This window comes from Hoplias malabaricus, chromosome 2, assembly GCF_029633855.1.
Source record: "Hoplias malabaricus isolate fHopMal1 chromosome 2, fHopMal1.hap1, whole genome shotgun sequence".
NCBI classification, from domain to species: domain Eukaryota; kingdom Metazoa; phylum Chordata; class Actinopteri; order Characiformes; family Erythrinidae; genus Hoplias; species Hoplias malabaricus.
In genome coordinates this window covers 12,094,027-12,116,909 of record NC_089801.1, presented here as the reverse complement: position 1 = coordinate 12,116,909, position 22,883 = coordinate 12,094,027, and the positions used below count along the sequence as shown (strand labels likewise).

The 22,883-nt window shown below is 37.7% G+C and overlaps 2 protein-coding genes and 1 long non-coding RNA gene across 3 annotated transcripts; 2 read left to right on the top strand and 1 right to left on the bottom strand.

The window, feature by feature from the left end:
* Positions 1 to 1,268: 1,268 nt before the first annotated feature.
* LOC136675780 (CD209 antigen-like protein B) lies at positions 1,269 to 6,269 on the bottom strand. The gene is made up of 7 exons (XM_066652533.1): positions 6,104 to 6,269; positions 5,582 to 5,659; positions 5,274 to 5,357; positions 5,043 to 5,185; positions 4,829 to 4,935; positions 4,510 to 4,636; positions 1,269 to 1,556 (listed from the first exon to the last, which is right to left on the bottom strand). Exons 1-7 carry the CDS (start codon positions 6,267 to 6,269, stop codon positions 1,269 to 1,271), a joined length of 993 nt encoding a protein of 330 aa, XP_066508630.1.
* Positions 6,270 to 9,413: 3,144 nt separating this feature from the next.
* On the top strand, positions 9,414 to 10,542 carry LOC136687492 (uncharacterized). Its single transcript, XR_010800488.1, has 3 exons — positions 9,414 to 9,513; positions 9,684 to 9,862; positions 10,392 to 10,542. It is a non-coding gene; the product is annotated as an uncharacterized lncRNA (long non-coding RNA).
* A 1,562-nt stretch (positions 10,543 to 12,104) lies between these two features.
* LOC136675771 (C-type lectin domain family 10 member A-like) lies at positions 12,105 to 19,968 on the top strand. The gene is made up of 6 exons (XM_066652522.1): positions 12,105 to 12,364; positions 14,055 to 14,239; positions 16,628 to 17,035; positions 18,190 to 18,332; positions 19,266 to 19,366; positions 19,645 to 19,968. The coding sequence occupies exons 1-6, from the start codon at positions 12,105 to 12,107 to the stop codon at positions 19,808 to 19,810; spliced, it is 1,263 nt and encodes a 420-aa protein (XP_066508619.1). The 3' UTR covers positions 19,811 to 19,968.
* The last annotated feature ends 2,915 nt before the right edge of the window (positions 19,969 to 22,883 follow it).

Below are 22,883 nucleotides of genomic sequence, written 5' to 3'. Positions count from 1 at the left end.
GTTAAAAGAGAAGTTAATGTTTCCTCTGACCTAATGTCTATTATACAATTTTGGTAAATAAAAATGCAAAGGCTGTGGTTTTATTTAGCTGATACACTACTGAGTGCTTTTTAAATAATCATGCCCATCCAGGAGGCATCCTTATCAATATCCTTACGTACAAACTGTAGAACAGGTTACCCACATAGAAGCGGCCATTTTTAAAAAACTACACAAACAATGATGCACTACCTGTTAGTATTCCATTAGTCAGTATAAAGTAGGGTGACCAGACGTCCTCTTTTACCCGGACATGTGCTCTTTTTTAGACTTAAAAAAAATTCCGGGCGGAATTTCACCAACGTCCGGGATTGTGTTTTTCTAGAGCTTACATAGAATTTCAAGAAGCGTTTCGTTCACAAACTAGTCCCGCCCTCCCCTACTCCGATTGGTTCGCTTGAGTGAGAAGGGGGCGTGGTGAAGTAGCCTAAAATCTTCTGATTCGACGATCTGACTGTAGCGCTACCGTTATTGGTTGATAACCTTCACTGTAAACATTTAATTGGTCAGTCTTCACGTCAGTAGTCCTTGTTTACATTACCTCTCCTTCATGTATCGCAGGGACATAAGTTCATCACTGAATTGTTTTTATAACAGCAACTGAAGCTCTCAGTGATGAATAAGTGATTCACTAAAGTACTGTAAAGTATTCTATGTTGCCTCTTCTGATATATATTTGTAGTTGATAACATCTTTTTACACACACATGCATAAACGGTACAGTTAATGGGCCAGTTGTACTCTCTTTTTCATACATACATACATTTTCTTTTCCGCTTTTCCATTTCAGGGTCGTGGTGGCAACAGGGCGAGCAAAGAAGCCCAGAAGTCTCTGTCCCTTGCAACATCCACCAATTCCTCCTGGGGGATCCCAAGGCATTCCCAGGACAGCCGGGATATATAATTCCTCCAGCGTGTCCTGGGTCTACCCCGGGGCCTCCTTCCAGTTGGACGTGCCTGGTATACCTCCAGTGGGAGGCGTCCAGGAGGCATCCTGATCAGATGCCCAAACCACCTCAACTGATTTCTCTCAATGCGAAGGAGCAGCGACTCCCTTCCTGGATCAGGGCCTTGTCGTGGCCGAAGGGCTTGTGTGGTCTCATGACCTCCAGGGCTATGTTGTAGGGAGCTGTTAGCTCCCAGTAGGGTCTCCCATGGCGAACAGGTCTGGATTGAAGATCCAGACAAACAAGATCCAAAAGCATTCCTATGAGTACACCCATTAAAAATCAGTGTACCCTGCCCGGGAGAGGGTTACAGGGACCTACCCCTGGAGCCAGGCCTGGGGGTAGTGTCCGATGGCGAGCGCCTGGTGGCCAGGCAGCCCTGGTAACCTGGCTGGGCTCAGCCCTAAATGGCAACGTGGGAGGATCATGTGGGCTCACCACCCGCAAGATCCAGAGTAGGGGTGCGGTGCAATGCCCATCGGGCACAGAGTGGGGATGAAGGGGCCCCTGGCGTCGTGGAACTTGTCTCTTTTTCATGCTTTGTTTAAATTTTTGACCTCTGAGTGAGTCCTGTAGTAATTAAACAGTTTAGAGCAGGTGGAAAATTTGTGAGAAAACAACTGCTATATGTTTATGCCCTAATCTCACACTTAAAAATGATGGTTCTACAAGGGTTCTTTAGCAAAGCAATTGGTTCTATACAGACCCCTGGATACATTATCTTAATAATCTTAATAATCTTAATCAGACCATAGCAACATATCTTTTCCAAGTCATATCGCCTAGCCCATCTCTAAATTCGAACCGGCTTGACCTGCGTTGATCCCGTGAGAATTTTTACGATCGTGCTATGTTTATTAAATATTCTCTTTTCTCTTAATAAAATATTTCCATTATTTGAAATAAGTGTGTGGAGTCTGTTCATTAAGAGTCTGAAAATCATGAAGAACTCACGTAGCGATGACAGTATTCACTCTCTAATTACTTGTTAATGTTTTTGTCATTTAAGTCAATCATAACAATAACAATTATTATCATTAGTCAAACGTCATTAATCAGAACGAGTTCGAATAAGGTCAAACGCTACATATTACATATAAATACTACAACATGAAATCGTAATAATAGAATAACACTATTTTGTGTCATAAAGAACCCTTTTCTAAAAGTTGCTACATAGAACCATCTACAGTACATTCTCCTTCAATCTGAAAAATACCTTTACAATGCAAAGAAACGCTTTCATCATGCACAAGATTCTTCAAGTGTTTAGGGCTCTATATAAAACCACTTCTCCCCAAGACAGGGCTGTCTCCTGGACCCCAGAATCCCCTCAGTCTGGGAACTCATCTGTCCATCCTGCTGCCTCAACACAGAGGCCCTTACACCCAGACCCACTGGCTTTAAAGCAACTGCTGACAGTGCAGTGAATAGCTCCTCAGTTCCTCAGTGTCCCCCACCCACCAGAGAGTAATTAATATTGTTCTTTATTTGTTTTAATGTACTGGTTTTATAATGGGTAACTTTTTTTCACTTTTATAGACCCTGATTGATCCTTTCTGTATCCAATCCCTTCTACCCATTCCCTACTTTAAAAAAAAGGCCTGTAAACCAGGCCTACATGCTGCCACAACTCCTCATCCAATGGGGCTCTTCAGAAAAAGTGATATGTAGTGTATTATACATTTATACATTAATTTGTATCTGTTTAAAAAGATGTTGATATTGACTGTTGATAAAACAATATTCAAATCAATCTTAAAATACTACATTAAAATTGTTTTATTCCCAACATGTAACTTAAACATTTAATGTCATTATTGTTTCAAGTGGGACAAGATGAGAAGGAGTATTGCTGGAGAACTATACAATAACTCAGGGTGGGGAATGAAAGCTGCTCCTTAAATATTGCTGTCCTGTTCCTTTTATAGTGTCGCAGTCACACAGCTCCAGGGTCCTGGAGGTTGTGGGTTCAAGTCCTCCTCCTGGTGACTGTCTGTGAGGAGTTTGGTGTGTTCTCCCTGTGTCCACGTGGGTTTCCTCTGGGTGCTCCGGTTTCCTCCCACGGTCCAAAAACACATGCTGGTAGGTGGATTGGCGACTTAAAAGGGTCTGTAGGTGTGAATGTGTGAGTGTGTGTGTTGCCCTGTGAAGGACTGGCGCCCCCTCCAGGGTGTATTCCTGCCTTGCACTCAATGATTCCGGGTAGGCTCCGGACCCACTGCGGCCCTGAACTGGATAAGCGGTTACAGAATGAATGAATTAATGAATGAATGTGCCTTTTATTAAAACACACAATGTATTTCATAATGGTCATTCATATATAGTTCATAAACGCCAGGTATAAAAACTTAAAAATCATGATGACTGTGTATTAAAACCAGGGATTAAATTATGACTGTGTATTAAGACCAGGGTATTTTAATATACATTTTCAAATATTGTTATATTTATTTAAATTGAATTAAATATAAACATTAATAATTTATATATAGGTTTAATAGTTACCAGGAACTAAGCTTCTAACCACAGGTCTTTAGTTCCAACTACGTAAATTAACAACTGTTTGCTACCATTCGGTGGAAATATGGTTTTGAGAAACATGTGGTTTAACGGTAGTTCGGACTATGCAATTTACTAACGTAGATACCTCAATAGTTTCAATGACGGTTTTGTGAAACACTTTCATCGCAACTGCATCGTTCCAACTATGTAAGCTGCTAACGTAGATAGCAACTACACTTTTGGGATATTGGTGCAAGGATAAGGTTGAATCTTGCCTCTTGTTTTTTTTTTTTTTTTTTTTTTTTGATATTTCATCATTCAATCAGATCCCCAAACCATCTGAAAATGTTTAGAAAAATAAATAAAATTAAATGATTTTCAAAAAGTATTTAACTCTCTCATACTCTGTCAACTGGGCGAAATCTCTGAGTGAGTGGTAATCATTTACATATTTGCCTGAAGCCTAACTGCATACTGAGTTTTGTGACAATGTGAGGCATTTGTGTCTTGTCAGTGTGTTTTTAAATGTAACAAATCACCAGACCAGCTTAACTTGCAGGCAATCACATATATACATCATGTGTAATCAAATAGATATTTTCATCATAATTCCACATGAGATACATTGCCTATTCCTTTGAAAACAACTAATTACATGAACTCAGATTTTGTTTCAGTTTGTCTACTGTATATTTGCCACTGTATATATTCTACAACTCCAAGCATTTCTTGGTTGCCTGCCCTGATGGCTACTTTCCTCACACTGGACAGTGTTGATAATAAGAATGAACTGGAAATCGAATGAAAGCTAACTCCAAAAATATGCCCTCTTTAAAATGTAATATACAACAAAGGATTTGGGAAAACAAAGCACTGAAAACAATAAACAATAAATATAAAAAAAATATTAAAACAATGTATTCAGAACTGAAATTATGAATTTTATAGGGGGGGTGGGGGCATCACATTATGGCTTTATCTAGACATTTCTTATGTTTGTCAGATTGAATTCACAGACCCAGTTCTGTTGCCTAGAGCAGGAAAAATCGTTCCATGTTTTCTGATCAGATTCAGCTGGTTCAACTGTGAAAACTGCACAGTTCTCACCTTCACCAGCATTATTGGGTTCACCTTTCCTCCAGAATCTGACAAAACAAAATAAAATCAAAGCATCACAAACATTAGTGAGGTCTTTACAGCCAAAACAATATTGAATTAAATTGGTTTTGTAATTTAACTGTAAAATGTTTCATTTAAAACAATGAAATAATGAACAGAAATATTAAATAATAATGTATAGTGAATAAAGATAAGAAAGTAACATTGTCTTGACATACTCTTCAGTCAGAAGTTGGCCATCCACCCATTTCCATGTGTTTTCAATTTCTTTATCAGTCAGACCAATCCAGAATGTGCTGCTTTTATATTGGTCAATGAGAAACATCTGGAAGAAAGAATAGAATCTGCTCTAAATGATTCTCTCTCTCTGTCTCTCTCTCTCCTCTCTCTCTCTCACTCACACACACCCACACACACATTGTGCCCACTCACCTGTTCCTCTTTATTGTTTATGATCACCAGATCTGCTCCTCTCTCACTGCAGTTCTGTCTGCTCTCCTCCCAGGTTTTCTTTCCACGGGAGAAAAAGTAAAAACTGCTCCCATTCTTCTTCCAGTCCTTAAAGCAGCTTCTCTCTACCAAAGAGCCATGAGAACAAATATATATCAGAAATGTGAAGGACTGTTTGCGAGAATGAGTTCTTTAGATAAATGTTTTCCTCACCAATATGCTTTAATAAACGGTCATATCTGGTTTGTAAGATGAGATTAGTCTCAGTCAGATTCTCAGTTTGGTTTTTATTTATGTCTGCAACACAAAATAGTAATATATTTACAATAAACTAATAAATGTGAACCTGTGAACACAATCTACAGGAAAATACTCATCACATTTTATAGACTATATTCACCATATTGTTAAAGTCACAGATGAGGATGTTTTCACATGACCAGGGCTTCACTGTGTACTGATGAAATATCTGTGAAGTGTGTTTTTGCGAGGATTAATTCTGTGGCAAATATTGTACTCACCAATACGTTTCACTAAACTGTCATATCTTGTTTGTAAGATTATATTTTCCTCCGTCAGATTATCATTCACCTTATTGTCTGCAATAAGAAATTGTATTTTATTTTTTTTACAATGAGCAAATATTTGGTCACCCGTGGTCACTTTGTTTCGCAGTGAAACTGTGAACACAATCTACAGGAAAATACTTAACACATTTTATTTACTAAATTTACCATATTTTAAAATACAAAGTTAAGGAGGTTTTAACATGACCCTGGGTTCTAAACTAGTTACATACAACTGTATACTGACAAATTCTTTTTGTTTCAGGCTGAAAAACTCACAGTACATGTAGAGCAGGATGTTAGTGATCAGCAGAAGAAGAGACAGAAGAGACAGACCCAAACAGATTGCAGCCAGTCTGCAATATTTGCCTCTTGCTGTAACAACTGATAGTGAACTGAATCATAAAATATTGCTTTTGTAGTAAAGAGTACTCATAGTTAATACACACTAGTTTATTCATTCATAGGTCACTGTACCTGGGGTCTGTGTTGGTGTCTTCCACTCTGTGTTGGTAAACTCAGTCTTTGTACAGGCTTCATGAGATCTAACAGAATCTGCACTTTCATAAATATCCACCATCTTCTCCAATCTCTCTCCTCTGTCCTCAAAGCTGCCCACATTGTCATAGAGGGCCTCTGCCATTCGTTACTGTCCTTAAATGCACTGCTCAGCTTTCACTGTCCAACTGCAATGTTCATCTCCTGAAGTTTAAGAAGATGCTACAGAGGAAATTGTGTCAGACAAACCTCTGACACCATAAGTGTTAAAATAGAAGTTAACGTTTCCAATGTCCTAATGCCTGTTGTAAAATATTGGCAAAAAAAATGCAAAGGTTGGGACCAGACTTACTTTCTACACTATTTGAAAAGCATAGTGTAAAAGCATAGCATTCAAATAATGATCGTGTTAAGAATCACTTCAGAAATTTGATTGCATCACTCAAGCCTCAGTCCAGACCACTGCTATTTCGAAAATGTTTTTAGCTTTTTAAATAAATTGTCTCATATTATATTGCAATGGCCCTTAAGACAGCATCAGGGATTTCCATGAGAGGAAAAGGTGGGTTGAAAGAACTGAAATGCAGGGTAGGAGTGAATTACCTTTGTGTCTGTTTATTATAAAGTTGTTGATTTTTTCTTTTCTTTATGAGGAAAAAAGTTTGACAATAATTCAAAATGAAATAATTAAAATAATGTATGCATTTGACAAGTCTCCCTACATCCTACAGAACAATGTAGAAGATCAGACATCAATGCAGTGCATTATAAACAACTAAAAGCATTGGCTCAAATTATTAGACGGAGCGTATCAGTCAGTATTTGTCAGTCACATGTGATGTTTGCTTGTGATGTAATTGCATGCAATTACTGATAAACATCGGGTTGTGGGCTCAAACCTGCCTCAGATCAATGTCTGTGAGAATCCTGGGACGTTCTCCCTGTGACTGAGTGGGTTTCCTCTGGGTGTACTGATTTCATTATACAGTCCAAACAACACGTGTTGGTAGGTTGATTGGCTATTTCAAAGTCCCAATACATGTGAAAGTGTGAGTGTGTGATGCCCTGGGATGGGACTCAAGGTGTATTCCTGCATGATTCTGATGACAAAATTCCTGTTTGTAGACTCAAGACCCAATATGACCATGAATAGAAAATTAATCAAACGCCCCAAAACAACACTTGTAACCATTTTTGTTCTAAATAATCATGATTGCTGAGAGGTTTTGTCCTTGGTCTATGGGTTTCTGTTGTTTAAAATGAATAGTCCTCTGCATTGATAATACAGCACAACATGAAATGAGCCTGTTCATTTCTTCAGGAATTCCTACCGTGTGGAAAAGTAGACGGAATAAAATCAATACAAACAGCCCATAAGAAAATTTATATACATTTGCTGCACTTTGTGACACTGAAGGGCATAACTGATTACTGTAAAACATTGTCTCTCGCCTTGGCTTCCACATCTAAGGATCCTCCTCTGTCCTGCAAACAATCTACAAGGTCCATGGATTGCACAGAAATGCGCTGTGTATTTGCTGCATCGTCCTCATCCCCACTTGCCATGGACATCAGCACTACTTCCAGTGGATCCTCCCTCCGTTCTCCAATCACTTTCTAACAGTTCATGTGTAGTCCAGTCCAGCCTGATTTTCTCGTAATTCTCCAAAAGGGGGCAGCAGAGAGCTGTGTTAAATACCTAGTGATAAAAATTGAGGACAATCCATTCGCTGTAGTGCTTACTTAGTAATAATCTTACATGTGTGTTATATTTATACATTAGCTCCTAATGTAGCCAAATCCACTTCAGAACCTGCTATAGGTCAAGAGCTCCTCATAGTTCAGGATTCTTCAGGATTTGGCAAGATCTGTATGTTTACAAAAGAGGAAACTATGGCTGCATACTTAGTTTCCGCAAGTGTCCCTTGAGGTAATTTTCTGACTTGAGACTCGGTTTGCCAAGTCACCAATGAGCTGCTGAGTTGTATGAGGCATTACAGGAACAGTGTTTATGTATTTGTGTCTTATCTGCAGAAGCCAGCAGTGAGCCATATCCTCTTCTTCCAGACTGTTCCATTCCTCATAGAGCAGCTCCAGCTCATCTACTTGGAGAGGAAAGATATTCTGCCCTTGAAGACTTGTAATAGCTAACAGGAATCAAGTGCTTCATAAAGGAGTGACTTGATTGAGGTTTTGTGTGTTTATTCACATCCTTTGCTTTTAGCTTGAATACTTTCCTTTCATTCTCATAGAACTGGAAATACAAAGCAAATTAACTGTCACAATGTGTACATAAGACAAATAAATACATTACTGATTTACCATCCTCTGTTTTAAAATATAATTTGCTTTCACTCTGTAAAGAGTTCTCTACATAGCTTTAGTAATGTGGATTTTTTTTCTTACCTGTTAATGAGATATCTGGGCATGGTGATTTCCACACAGTCCGTTTATCTGGGGGGATACTGTTGTAGAAATAGCCAGTCTCATGTTATTTTCAGGTGCCAGCCTTTCCCTGTAATTGTTCTTAACATATGCTAGTGTTGAAAAACCACTTTCTCAGATGTATGTGGCTGGGAGAGGTAGAAATATTACTGCTTTCGATGCAAGCTCTGGAAATTCTGCCTGACAATGTGTCCAGAACTTCACAAGGGGTTCTGTATCATGCGTATGACTTCTGACAGTGTCTGCTGACATTTGAATTATCTGATCTTCTTCTGTAGCTGTTAAGCCTGATTACGTTGCTGCATCATCACTAAATGGGAGCACGATCCATTCGCTGTCACAGCACCATTCATCTGAATCTTTGAAGTACTTCTGGAATTATAGCACAACATTCCTCAAATGTTCACAGACTATGCCTTTAGTGACTGCTTTCATTATATTCGTCAATTGAATGAAACTTAGCCAAGTTGCCGCTCTCCACTTGTTCCACCTAGACATTTTTTTTTACAACGGCCTCCAGCTTTTCATAGAGCTGTAGCATAAAGTTAAATATGTTTAAAAAGACAAAGGCTTTCATGGGGTGTTCTAATTTTCACACGACTGTATCCCCACAGTTCATGTTTCCACATCCTGACATATCACATGCTATATATATATATATATATATATATATATATATATATATATATATATATATATATATATATATATATATAATGTGTGTGTAAATAAACTACAAACACATTAAATAACGTTACATCGTTTGTTGTTCTGTAATTGCATTTACAAACTATACTTGTGTACAATGACAGTACTAACACTAATATTGTTTTCATTTTTAAGGGAAAAAGGGATACATTAGATGAAGTGGAAAATCTGCTCTTTCACAAGCCAAGACCTGGATGTTCAGTTGAAGCACCACAGAGTACGCCACGGATTCCATGGTACACGCTGGCCCTGTTTTCACTCCAATTGTGTGTGTTCCTTTAAAACAGCTGGTTCCTTGAGATGTCATCTTTCAAAATGTCATAGTAAAGTATCTACATGTCACCAAAGTTCTACCTTCAAATGTGAGCTTTGTGATTACAAAGATGTTTGCGATATAACCCTGCAGGGCTGAGTGAGGATTCCTTGGATGAAGAGAGAAAGGCAATGAGGGCTGAGATGGATAAAAAGGGTCCAAACATGAGTTGGAGCGAACCTTTTTTTTTACGGCGGAAGGAGGTTGTTAAGCAGGAACCTTTGGTTGGTCTGGTTCGAGAATGATGGCCAGCACTGTTCTTGGAGAGTCAGGTGAGTAGTGTGTTTGTTTGCTGTACTTGTGACTCTGGCCCATTTCAGCATATTTTTCTTTTTATAGTTTTTGTAGGATTGTTTCACACTGCAAAACCTAGTGTGAACCAATCTAGTTTACTTGTCTAAAATGATACTTAACTTTTTTTCCCCAAACAGTTCCAAAACTTATATAATGCGAAGTCATCAGCTGTTTGGATTATTTATTTATTTATTTATTTATTTTTACTTATTTACTTATTAACCAAGAAGTGTACAGCATTGTCCAACCACAGTAATGTTATTTAAAGGCAACAAGTTTTATCGCACACAACACTTGTCATGAAAGCGTCCCAAAAGAGGGCTATTTTTTTGGCCTTGGGATGACGGGATGGTTTTAGTCTGGATCCCTGCATAACTATTATCAACTGAAGCAGTGTTTGTCTAGAAATGTACAGGCTCTGTACATAATGACTGATAATCTGTATTCTCAATTGTTTACTCTTCTCTCTCTCTCTCTCTCTCTCTCTCTCTCTCTCTCTCTCTCTAGATATGCAGTGAGTTTTGTAGAATAACTGCCATCAACCTGAAGAGTCAGTTGCATGGTGCACTGGACACATGTGTCAAAACTCCTTAAACTGTACAGGAATAGAATGGCAGCCTTTGGAGGAGATGTCCAGGCCATTCTTGATAATCTAGATGAAAAGGTTTGTTGCTTATTTTAAGCACATTTGTTGCTACTGCATTTCAACATGATTGGGGCATAGGGATTGGAGGCTGAACAGACTGCAGGTCATAGTGTGAAAGCTGTATAGTGTTGTATAATTATTCAATTTTGCCTTCAAATTTATTGCATTCAAAATTATTGTACAGTATTTCTAACTCTTTTTTTTTTTTTTTTTTTTTAATGATTGCCATTTTTTTGCCCTTTTAGACATCAGTTGTATTGAAAACGGTAGAAGCCTATTTACTGAGAGAAAAAAATAAACAAAAGCATGTGAAGTAGTTTATTTTTGGAGCTGTGAAGTTTTAAATTTTTTAAAATTAACTATGAACATGAACTTATTCATTTTCTTTATGTAATTATGTAAATATGGACTGCAGTAAGAAAACTAGTGGGGCAGTGAATAATGCAGGTGGGAAGGGAAAAAAGCAGATAGGAGGTTAATTAATTAATTTAGATGAGATCTTTAGCATCAGTTGTAGCAGATTCGTTTGTAATATAACCTGATAATCTTTTACATTTGAAGTTCTGTAGTTAATGAATCTGCATGCATAAGCAGTTTAGTTTTTCATTCTATATTTTTATAGAAAATATATTGAAAAGAACAGAACATGTACATAATCTCTGTATGTTTAATTATAAAGCTGGAATTCAACAAGGAGTACAACTGAGGTGACTACGCTTGAGCGTTCTTTCATTACACTGCACATCCTGAAGGTCCCTGTTGTCCAGGCTGACAGAGATGAGGATACGGCTGATATTTCCATCATTGTTGAGGGCAGTGAGGTAATGACAAAGTGTGACAACACAGCAGAGGCTTGCAAACTGTTGATCAAACTGATGTGTGCTATGAATAAGTGTCGAATGTGTACTATTGTTATATGGCCTTAGCATAGTATATTTTTAAAGAAAAGTCTGAATTTAAATGGCAGTTCTTAGGGTGTAAAACCAATTGTTTTTTTGAAAAACAGTATTTGAATGTTAATTGGATTTAGGAAATCATGACACTGCCAATTTCAAATTTCAATGCCAGTTACAAATATATTTTCTATGTATTGATTTTATGTACTATTTGTATACATTGCAATTGCTGAATGTTTCCATTGTGTAAAGGTTTTCATATGTTGTCATTGTGGTGGTACCCTCACTTGTACATGTACATTTAATTAGGGAACATGAGGGAACATGATTATATTATAATTGTAGATTTTAAAATGTGTTGATTTCATACACCGTTTCATCTTCAGGACTTTTATTATGTTTTTTGTTATATGACATTTCCATAATGAAATACTACAAACGTGTCTCCCACCGGAGAAGAGAATGCAATGTACCTTTAAGTAACAAAACTGGACTTTTAAACACTTGTACCTTTTAGTGACCAATAATGTACCTTTTCTTTTTTTCTGAGAGTGTAAGTTATTTAATAAAGCAATCATTTCACCATAAACCTGATTGTACCCTTTTCTGAGGGAAGGGAAGGGAGGGGTGTGTGTGCGCGTGCGTGCGGCGTATAGAAATAAACTATTAAAACCGATAATGAGCCAGATCTGGGCCGAGTCTGGCACTAATGGCGTGCTTCTGGCTCAAACTCGGCCGTGGTGCGGTTATCGCGATTTAGTTATGGCTTGCCGGACTAGGGCCGAGTCATTTGAGCCGCGCCTCAGCCACAACACTCGGCCGAGAGTTTCCCAGACTCGGGCCAGAACTATCGGCCCACTCTACGGCCGTACATCACGGCCGAGACAATGCCGACTCCGCGTGCCGGCATCGGGCCGAGTGTTTTTGTTCCGGCGTGCGTGATTCGGCCCGAGTGTGGGCAGATACAATTTTGCTAGCTGGGTCTGTTCACAGGGCCATTACAAAAATCTCCACAGTAGAATTTCTTCATCTTCAGGACATCAATAGTCTGTTATATTGTGTCTTTAGTGAGACTTTCAAATTTTTGAGACACTTTGAAAATAAAGAGATAATATCCGCGGAAGGAATCTAAACGTGTTCGTATTTCGCCATCTAGCGGCGACAGAATGCAACTACTACACCATTTAAGGTGAAAGAGAAAATCCAAATGAATCGATTCCTTGGTGTCAGGGATGTGAACTCTGAATTTTTTGTAACTCGCATTTTGGCATCTGAATTTCGTCACGGAATTTGAGCAACTTCGAAATATATTGTTTGAATTTTTTTTTGAGCTTGAATTATTTTATCTGAATTTATTAACCTTGACACAATAACAGTGAAAATGTGTTCTTGAAAATTCATGAGTTCTTTTCGAGAGCAGCTATATTCAGATGCATAATTTTGAAGCAAAATATTCAGAGGTGGGAATCTGAAGACTTAAATTCAAAAGCAGCAAAATTCAGAAGCATAATTTCAGTGCAAAAAAAATTCAGTGCTACAAATTCAAAGGTGGTAATATTTCAAAGTTTGATGAGACAGATTTGCTTCCATACAAGTGTCATCCACGTAACCTCCGAGTGATAAAGAAGCGTGCTGTGTTCACTTCCTAAGTCTTGACAAATGGATGCAAACAAGCGTTTATGTAATAGTTTATTATTTATTAGTTTAAAGCCCTGTTAGGACGGGATTCATTTTCCATGTGGAGCTGGAGGAATATAATTTTTCAACAAGGCATCAGTAATTTTATGGTGGATTCGCATTGGATAAGAAATCTCAGTGAAAATAATGGAGATGGGAGGGCCTACTCGATTCACACATTGTGCATCATACACAGCAGAGCTGCTTGAATTTTTAGACTGTCACAACTGTTCTGAGATCAGCCCTCCAAGCGACTTGATCCTCTAGTCCTTCATAACAGATATAGGTGGCAAAAACTTTACTAATCCTTCACACAGTTATTAACCGATATTATGAACCGTTTAATGGTAAAGACACAATGGTAACGGCTACTAGTGTGAACAAAACAAATACAGGTCGTTTTGTGGATTTGAGTGTGGTGTGTATGTAGTTGAGCCGCTGATTTCATCAATTCATAACACTTCAAACCGTGTATTTCATCACTAAAATCCTCCTTTTTAATTTTTTTGTTAAAATTATTATTATTTACACTGTGAAAAGCATTGTGTCTAAATTCTTAAAATTCTGAGTTCTCAACTATGTCTCAACACTAAGTTAAAAAGCATCTTTAATCTTTATGATGTACCTCTTAATTATGATTTATAAAGTGTTTTAAATTAGGGAGCACAGCTTTATTTTCATGAGTATGTGAGTTTTTTTGTTTAATTACATACAAAGAGCAAAAGTCTTCAATTATTTAATGCATTTGGCAGACACTCTTACTCAGAGTGAGTTAAAACTAACACTAAAAATGTTAGGAGCTTTACACTTATTTTTATAGTGTAGTGTTCCAGTTTAAGCTGCAAATCAAACTTCAGCCTGATGAATGATAGACAGGTGTCACCTACTTCTACAAATAAACCAGACTGTTCCATATAACTCTAATGTTGTCATCACATGATATGTCACCAGTAAATGGACAGGCAGAGAAGCGGTAGTTTCTATTCAGCATCTCACAGTTTTCAGGAGCATGGAGGACACTCAGAAAGTTGGAGAATACGAGAGCATCTATATGAACATAGATGAAATTGAAAAGAATGAGAAGGAGAGTGGAGTCAGTAGCAGCATCTGCCAGAACACAACAACAGAGAAAAGAGGTAAATTATTACAATCCAAGCAAAGCAAATAGTATTACACAGATTAGATTACAGTGTATTGAATGGACATTCTTCATTGAAAGGGAAATAGCCCATGTCTAGGCTTTATCTCATTCCTGGAAACCAACCCAACAGTGTATAGAATATGTTATTCAGGTATGAAGGTGATTTGAAGAATTTTGTCTTATATTGCAGCAACAATGCTGTATTTAATATTATATTTCTCCATTAGTTCAATAGATAACCCAGCTTCCATCACTGTTCCTTCTGCTGGAAACATCAGTAAAAAACTAGATCTAAACATCTGGAGATATGTCCAGCACATTATTGTATAGTAGTTGGCTTAGTATATTTATATATAAATTATGTGATTATCAGTATTGTTATTTGTTAAGCTGTATCTAAATTACTGTGAAGTAAATATAACACTGTATTTACCATATGAAATTGGTGGGAAAAAATATCAATTGCAATCCCTTCAAATCCCTGTAACAAAACCCTTCTGAAACAGCACCTGATTATTCTAAAGTTTTGAAATTTAATACTTTCACAGATTCTTGAGAATTTGGATAAAACAGGTTTTAAGTTTGAAAATAAAAAAAATTTAATTACAAAATTAAAACTGATGATGGTGACACTAATCTCACGGTCGTGACAGTGGCCTCATAACAACATACAATTCAAAAATTTACACCACTCAAGACATTGGCTTCCTGCTTAACAACTATTTGGTTCAGAAAATTACAAACATGAGCACTGTGATAAACATTTTTCAAGGAATACAAGGTACATTTAAGCAAAACCATGATTAAAAGTACCCCATACATTCCCATATCATCAAATATTAAATCAGTCGTTACCAGTAGGAATAATGTATAATGCATCACTGATATCTAGTGACCCCTACTCAACATTATATTCTTCTGTAAACTGTATATTGGACGTGAAGAACAGAGAACAAATAACAATTGCAAGCGCTGTGGCAAACATTCAATAACATTCAACATATAGGTTCAATTAGCAATAGGCTATCATTAGATAAAGTACTTACCATAAATAAAAAAGAAACCATTACCAATAGCAATAAGATAGACCTCACTAGACAGACAGTTAAATATGACTTCATATTTAACTGTCATGTATGTGACCCCCCCCCCACTCATAAAATAATAATAAAATAATCATTTTCTTCTGTAAACTAGTCTATAAACTGTATATTGGATGTGAAGAACAGAAAATGAATAAGTACATTATATAGCCCTTTGGATAGAGTCGTGTGTTGGGCCCATGAGGGTGGAAAAACTTCACATTAACCATCTTGTTTCCCATCTGTTGCAAAATACTTCAGATGTCTTCTGTGAAATTATACATTTATGTCATAATCTAATGTAATATATTTTATACAAAAGAGACTATGTTGACATGTCATGGTTGTGACAGTAGCAGTGTCCAAAAATATATAAAAAAATAACTAAGAGCAAATCGCAAATTTACGTTAGCTCGAGTGATCTTGAAACACGCAGTAGAGCTGAAGGTTTGAAAATGGGGTCCTCAGGAATGTAGGTGACGTGGTATTTGCCTGATTTTATTGCTTTTCATATATATCTGACGGTGATGACGAATATGTGGGACACATTTTGAGCAACCACAAAATAATAATAAATATTGTTCAAAACTCACTTTTTGTAGTTTTTAATACATATTACAATGTGCTCTTTCATGTGGTAAAGATAGTATTCAATTCAGTTATTGCTTTTTTGTTTTTTTTTAATAAAGTGGAAATGATTATCTCCTATCCAAGGACGACTGATTTTGTAGGAAATAGGCCAGCATATAACACAAATAAAAAATAAACCTATAACAGAACCCTCTGATTATAACCTTGATTCTTTTTATTCCTGAAAATGTTATTAATTTCCAACAGAATTAGCACTTTTCTTAGTGGGACATGTTTTTGCCAAAGTTTCAAGAATCACTTTGTTTCCTGCTTTCAATCCATTCTTCAGTGGTCAGGACCAAAACAGAGCAGATATGATTCTTAGATACTCTTCTTATGATATTATTCTTAGCGCTGCAGTGACACTGATGAGATGGTGGTGTGTTTTGTGCTGGTATAAGTGAATCAGACACAGCAGTATTGCTGGGGTTTTTATTGCTGTCCACACTCTGTCTACTCTATTAAACACACCTGTTTCATTGGTCCATATACAATGGAAATGATCAAGATTTTGTCTGAGCCAAAAAGGGAACAGAAAGAGGTAGTGTTAGTGCTTATTTGTAGTTTCCTGTGGTTGTTACTATTTCCCTAAAAGTTCCTCTACGTCACTGAAGTACCATGAGAAATGCAGCAGTGGTGTCTTAACCATGTTGTTATTTATACTGTTGCAGGTTTTGAAGGTGATTCTGAGGGGAGGCAGGTGTGCTGTGCTAATCCAGCTGCAGTGTGTCTGGGTCTGTTCTGTGTTCTGCTGCTGGCTGTTATTACAGGTCTGGGTATTAAACAATATACAGAGAGAAAGGTATGGAGCAATTATATCAACATGACTATGGAGAGAGACCAGTTACAGAGCAGATTTATCAATATAACCAAAGAGAAAGACCAGTTCTGGAGTAGTTACAGGAATGTGGCCCTGCAGAGAGACCAGTTACAGAGCAATTATGACAGCATATTGAAGGAAAGAGACCATATATTGGGCATTAAGGACAACCTGAATTCAGAGAAAATCAAGCTACGGTCCAGCTATGATGCCCTGGCCAAGGACAGAGATGCACTTCAGAGAAAGCTCAAAGACATTGGTGAGTTGGGTTTATTATTTAATGTGATTATCAGTATTTGTAAATGTGAATCAGAATTACTATGAAGTAAATTTTGCACTGTATTAACGTGAATCACACATTTTGTGGGGTAAAAGCACACCTGATAAGAGACAATTTGTTACAGCCTTTATAGTTATGTTACATTATTTTAGAGATGTGGTATTAATAGTCTCACCCTGTAGACTGGGATCTGATTGCCCATTCAGGCAATTTGTCATGGACTCCCTATGCTTCCCAAATTGCATTTACATTCACGGAATATATCAGATGCTCTTATCCAGAGCGACTTACAAAAGTGTTTTGTGTTTGTTCAAGTTTATATTCCAACTAGTACAGACAGGTTTCAAGTCTAAAATACCCTTGTTCTGAGACACTGCCCGATGAAGTCCAGCGCAAACACTAATAAGGAAAAAACGTATAGAATTATCACAGTGTAAGTGCAATAAAAACAACCCTATGTATTCTAACCTAGAAAGAAGATTTAGGTAGAGTTAGGTACAGAATGAGTGCAAATGTAATGTGAATTTTCAAGGATGCTGAGTCAAGTCAGGCTGTGCCTGAAGCTAGAAGAGCAACTACATGAAAACAGAGCAGCAGCAGAGTGACTTTTGAAGACTGAATACAAGCAGTACTGCTGCATTCTGGGTCAGTTGCAAGAGCCTAATGGCTCACAGAGGAAGCCCTGGCTGGAGTGAGTTGCAGTAGTCAAATCTAGAGATGACAAGGGACTGGACAAACACCTGGGTGGCCTCCTGAGTGAGAAAGGGTCGAATCAGTCAGATGTTGTACAGGAGAAATCTACATGACAGAGTTAGGTTCACAAAAAGGGCTTAGGGCGAAATGTGGTCATCCAGAACCACAACAAGGCTTCTTACAATTTCATATGGACAGATCAAAGAATTCTTGAATTAAATGAAAAGATCATGGGGAGGACCTGTAGTTCCACGGACGAACAGCAGCTAGGATTTCTAGGATTGAGCTTCAAGTGGTGAGCTGCCCTCCTGGAAGAAATGTCAGCCAGACATGCCGAGATCCAACTCCAAACCTGAGTAATTGACCTTAGCAAGGAAGACACTTGCGTTGACACTGAGCTCAACGTGTTTTACTATGTATTTTTACCATTGTATTTCCAGAATGTGTTTGTCCACTAGGTTGGACACAGTTCATGTGCAGTTGTTACTACATTTCTCTCAATGGGAAAAACTGGGATGAGAGCAGAAGAGAGTGCATAGAAAAAGGAGCTGATCTGGTGATTATAAACAGCAGAGAGGAGCAGGTGAGAATTAACTTTTTTTTTTTTCCAAATTACAAGTTGCATATGCATGTGAGTGTGGCACGGTGGAGCAGCAGGTAGTGTCACAGTCACACAGCTCCACGGTGACTGTCTGTGAGGAGTTTGGTGTGTTCTCCCTGTGTCCGCTTGGGTTTCCTCCAGGTGCTCCGGCTTCCTCCCACGATCCAAATACACACATTGGTAGGTGGATTGGCTTTGAGCCTTGATTACTGCAACTCTCTCCTTTTTGATATCACCCACAAATCTCTCCTCCATAAGCTTCAACTGGTCCAGAACTCAGCTGCCCGTATTATCACTAGAACCCCCTCCATCCATCACATCACTCCTGTCTTGCAACAGCTCCACTGGCTTCCGGTCAGGTTACGCATTGATTACAAGATCCTTCTGTTAACATTCAAGGCCATCCACAATCTGTCTCCACCGTATCTTTCCAATCTCCTCCATGTTGTAACTCCCTCTCGCACCCTCAGCTCCTCCTCCACCATTCACTTGACTGTTCCCCCTGCCCGTCTCACTTCCATGGGAAGTAGAGCTTTCAGCCGTTCTGCTCCCCAGCTTTGGAACACTTTACCTCCCAACATACAAAACATAAACTCACTCACACAAAAAGTTCAGTCTTCACTCAAAACCCACCTGTTCAAGATTGCCTTTCCTTAAAAAAGACTCAGTTACACTGTTTATTTTTTTCCAATACTGTATACTTACTTGTGTGTTTTTTACGGTACTTTTTATGTTTATTGTTTACTTTATACTCTTTGTAAGGTGTCCTTGAGTGACAGAAAGGCGCCTATGAAATAAAATGTATTATTATTATTATTATTATTATTATAATTGGAAAAGTGGTTTCAGATAATGAACGAATGAATATGCATATCAGGGGAAGATAACTAATTACAAGTGTTGTTTTTTCATCAGCAGTTTGTTTCTGGACATAGAAAGAATTTATGGATTGGTCTGACGGACAAGACCAATGAGGGTCAGTGGACATGGGTGGATGGCACTTTACCAGAACCTGGGTATGGACCAGTAAATAGACCCTGTCTCCTTCTGGTTGTTTAAAAGTGTTTTGAGGATCACTTGAACCTGAACAAGACAAGCAGCTGTGACTGTCAGTTATTTAACACATACTACATCATAGCTTTTTGATTGTTTCCCATTTATTATTTATATATTTATATTAAGTTCATTTTTATTAAATTTATATATTTATTATTATTTATTTTAGATGTAAAAATAAAATGAATTTGTTAGTGTTTAACTCCATATGTTCTTTTGTATGCTGGTATATGTTTAGGTACTGGATGAAAGGTGAGCCAAATAATGCTTGGAATTACGGGCAAGGTGAGGACTGTGCTGAGGCAGTTCCTCCTGTTTTCTACAGTGAGACATTAGCCGGCTGGAATGATATACCCTGCAACACTGTGCGTCCATGGATTTGTGAAAAGAAGATCCATTCCTAAGCCGAATAAATGTCTTTTTATTATTAAAAAATAATATTAATTACAATATTTTAATACTCTTCACAGTAGAAAGAGAAAGTGACAAGTTGTATTTATGCAATGATGTGTTGCATACATTTTCAAATGATAATGGTTTTAAATTTATATTAACAGGTAATGGAATCTTGCAATGGAGTTTTGCATTTAATTCTGATTCTGCTTAGTTAGATTTCTCTAATATCTCTACATCTCATGTGATATAATTTTTCTATTTCAAATAATGTTTAAAAATACCTAAAAATATCTAAAACTAATCATATCTAAAGCTAGTCGTTTTTTTTTTACATTGTCCTCGATCATTGAACTTCTTTAAGGCACCTTCTGTAAAATGACCATTACAAATAACATTTAAAAACCCTTCAGTTGCAAATTGTAAAACCTTGAGCCTCAACCAGCTGCACACATTTGTACCCTGCATCCTCCCTTTATCAAAATAACAACAGTGTCAGGCTTTTCCACTCACCAACACTTTTTTTGCCATAATTAAACATGAAATCAGTGAACTTCCGTCAATGATTATTCTTTACATTATGTTACATTACGTTATACTGCCACCAAGTGACCTGCATGCGTCATAGACAATATATCAAAACAGTTTTCAATGTGGGTGCCCCGGTGTGGGACATAAACCTCGCCATTCCCACAATATAAAGGCACAGACACTTTTGAGTAGCCAATACACTTACCAATGTGTGTTTTTGGACCGTGGGAGGGGAGAGAGAGAGAGAGAGTGAGAGAGAGAGAGAGAGAGAGAGAGAGAGAGAGAGAGAGAGAGAGAGAGAGAGAGAGAGAGAGAGAGAAAGAATACTATTTTTCAAGCAAAATGTTATTATAGCCATGTAAACTGTTACCTTTTATTTTCATTGTGCAGATTTTAGGGCATATACTTTATTCAATGTTCTTTAACGTACTGGAAGATTGGAAGAATATATATATTTTATACAAATAAAAAAAGCAGATTTTTGCAAGACTCTCTTAAGTACACAGGGATGAGGGGGCGGTATTTATCAACTTTGCACAGACAATATTTCATACCCTCGCTGTTCAGTGAATAGCATTTTGTCCATTATTTTTTTACCATTTGAACACAGTTGTTCATATTTTTTGTGAAAAATTCATAATGCAATTAATAGCAATGCTCCAAAAGTATTTTTTATAAAAAAGCAATGATTATTTAACACAGCAAAATAAATAAATAAATAAATAAAGCAAACTGCGCAGACGTGATTCGTGATTCGTATTTGTACATGCAAATCAATAAAATGTCATTTGAGCTGTGATGTCCATATTTGTGCACAAGGCTGTGATAAAAAAGTACATAACCAGATGAGCTCTGGGTTTGACCATCACTTTCCTGTTTGTCTCTAAGCTGTTCTGCTGAAGACTGAAATTTCTGCTGCTTGTGGCTGAATCTTGAGGTCTGTTGTCAATAGCTGCTATGTCTCATTAAGGATGAGTTGTCTTGTATATGACTGTTAGAGAGAGAGAGAGAGAGAGAGAGAGAGAGAGAGAGCATTATTAACCAAAGTGTGAAGACAAAGCTTGACCACAATGTTGTTTTGCACAAAGTGAAATAGTGCAGGGCGCACAGTGGCGTAGCGTCGCTGTCATACAGCTCCAAGTATCTGGGTTTGTGGGTTCGAGCCCTGCTCTGGGTGACTGTTTTCCGCGTGTCCGCGTGGGTTTCCTCCAGATGCTCTGGTTTCCTCCCACGGTCCAGAAATACACACACAGATAGGTGGATTGGTGACTCAAAAGTGTCCATAGGTGTGAGTGAATGTGTAAGTTTGTTTTGCCCTGTGAAGTACAGGCGCCCCCTCCAGGGTGTGTTCTCACCTTGCGCCCTGTGATTCTGGGTTGTCTCCAGACCAACTGCGACCTGAATTAGATAACCTGTTACAGGCAACTAATGACTGAAATAGTGCAAGTCTGTGGTGCACTGCAGTTGTATACTGTATAGCCAAAACTTGCTCATTCTACATTCATTCATTTTTTGTAACATCTTTGTCCTGTTCAGGGTCGTGGTGGGTCCAGAGTCAGTCCATCACAAGACTGATACATTCAGTGACCAACTCACACCTTTGGACACTTTTGAATAGCCCACCAACCTACCAGCAAGTGTCTTTACACTGTGAGAGGAAACAGGAGCATCCAGAGGAAATCCACACAGACACAGGGAGAACACAACAAGCTCTTCACAGACAGTCACCCGAGGTGGGCTTTGAATCCACAACACTGTGACAGTGACACTGTAGCTATATCGTGGCACATTCATTCAAAATATAGTACTGCTAGCATTCTGGGAACGCTTTATAAAAGATGTCAAATCATTGCAGTGAAGATGTGATTGCATGCATTCAGAGTATTAGTAAAGTCAGTTACTGATGTTGTGCATTTAAGAGCATTTCTATTGGTCCATTCATCATGACATTTTTGTACTATAAATACAAATAGCAACATCTGTTCCACTGATGAAGAAAAAGTAAATATTGATGTTTTTTAATGTGACTCCACTACGGAGTTCATACAGGTTTTGGATGTATGTTTGTTCTGTTGTGAAATACCTGTTGTGAGAAGATCAGGGTCATTCAGGTCTTTTGATGCTGGTGAAAACGTAGACTTCTTTCTCCACATAATTAATAAAGCCACTGCTGCACATAGAACAGAAATGACAAAAATGACAGGGCTTAGAGAATCCCCAGCGTCAGCATTTCTTTCTGTAAAATATAGGAAATTACTTTAATAAAATTATAATGTCAGTTATTAGTTTTATATCATTATAAACTATTATTCTGATTCCACACAGGACATCACATATAGAAATACTAATTTATATTTAAACAGGTATTTTACAAATAATTATTATTATTGTTATTAATGCTAGTCGACACAGTAGTAAACGAAATGTTCCAGTGCACTGACCTCTCACTAAATGTTGGATCAGTGTAAAAATTCTTACAAAAGTACAAGAGTTTCTTAAAAGTTTCACTACATTCTCTTTTCCAAAAGCAAAAGGCAACATCAGTAAGTTTCC

What these genes read in the sequence shown, in the direction of transcription:
- LOC136675780 (XM_066652533.1), bottom strand. Translation starts at nt 6,269, where the DNA reads ATGGCAGAGGCCCTCTATGACAATGTGGGCAGCTTTGAGGACAGAGGA. An exon ending in CCGTTTATTAAAGCATATTG is followed by an intron (nt 5,186 to 5,273) that starts GTGAGGAAAACA and finishes GCTCTTTGGTAG; the next exon opens with AGAGAAGCTGCTTTAAGGAC. An exon ending in GCTCTAGGCAACAGAACTGG is followed by an intron (nt 1,557 to 4,509) that starts GTCTGTGAATTC and finishes TAATTACTACAG; the next exon opens with GACTCACTCAGAGGTCAAAA.
- LOC136675771 (XM_066652522.1), top strand. Translation starts at nt 12,105, where the DNA reads ATGAGCCAGATCTGGGCCGAGTCTGGCACTAATGGCGTGCTTCTGGCT. An exon ending in CACAACAACAGAGAAAAGAG is followed by an intron (nt 14,240 to 16,627) that starts GTAAATTATTAC and finishes ATACTGTTGCAG; the next exon opens with GTTTTGAAGGTGATTCTGAG. An exon ending in GAGAAAGCTCAAAGACATTG is followed by an intron (nt 17,036 to 18,189) that starts GTGAGTTGGGTT and finishes TTGTATTTCCAG; the next exon opens with AATGTGTTTGTCCACTAGGT.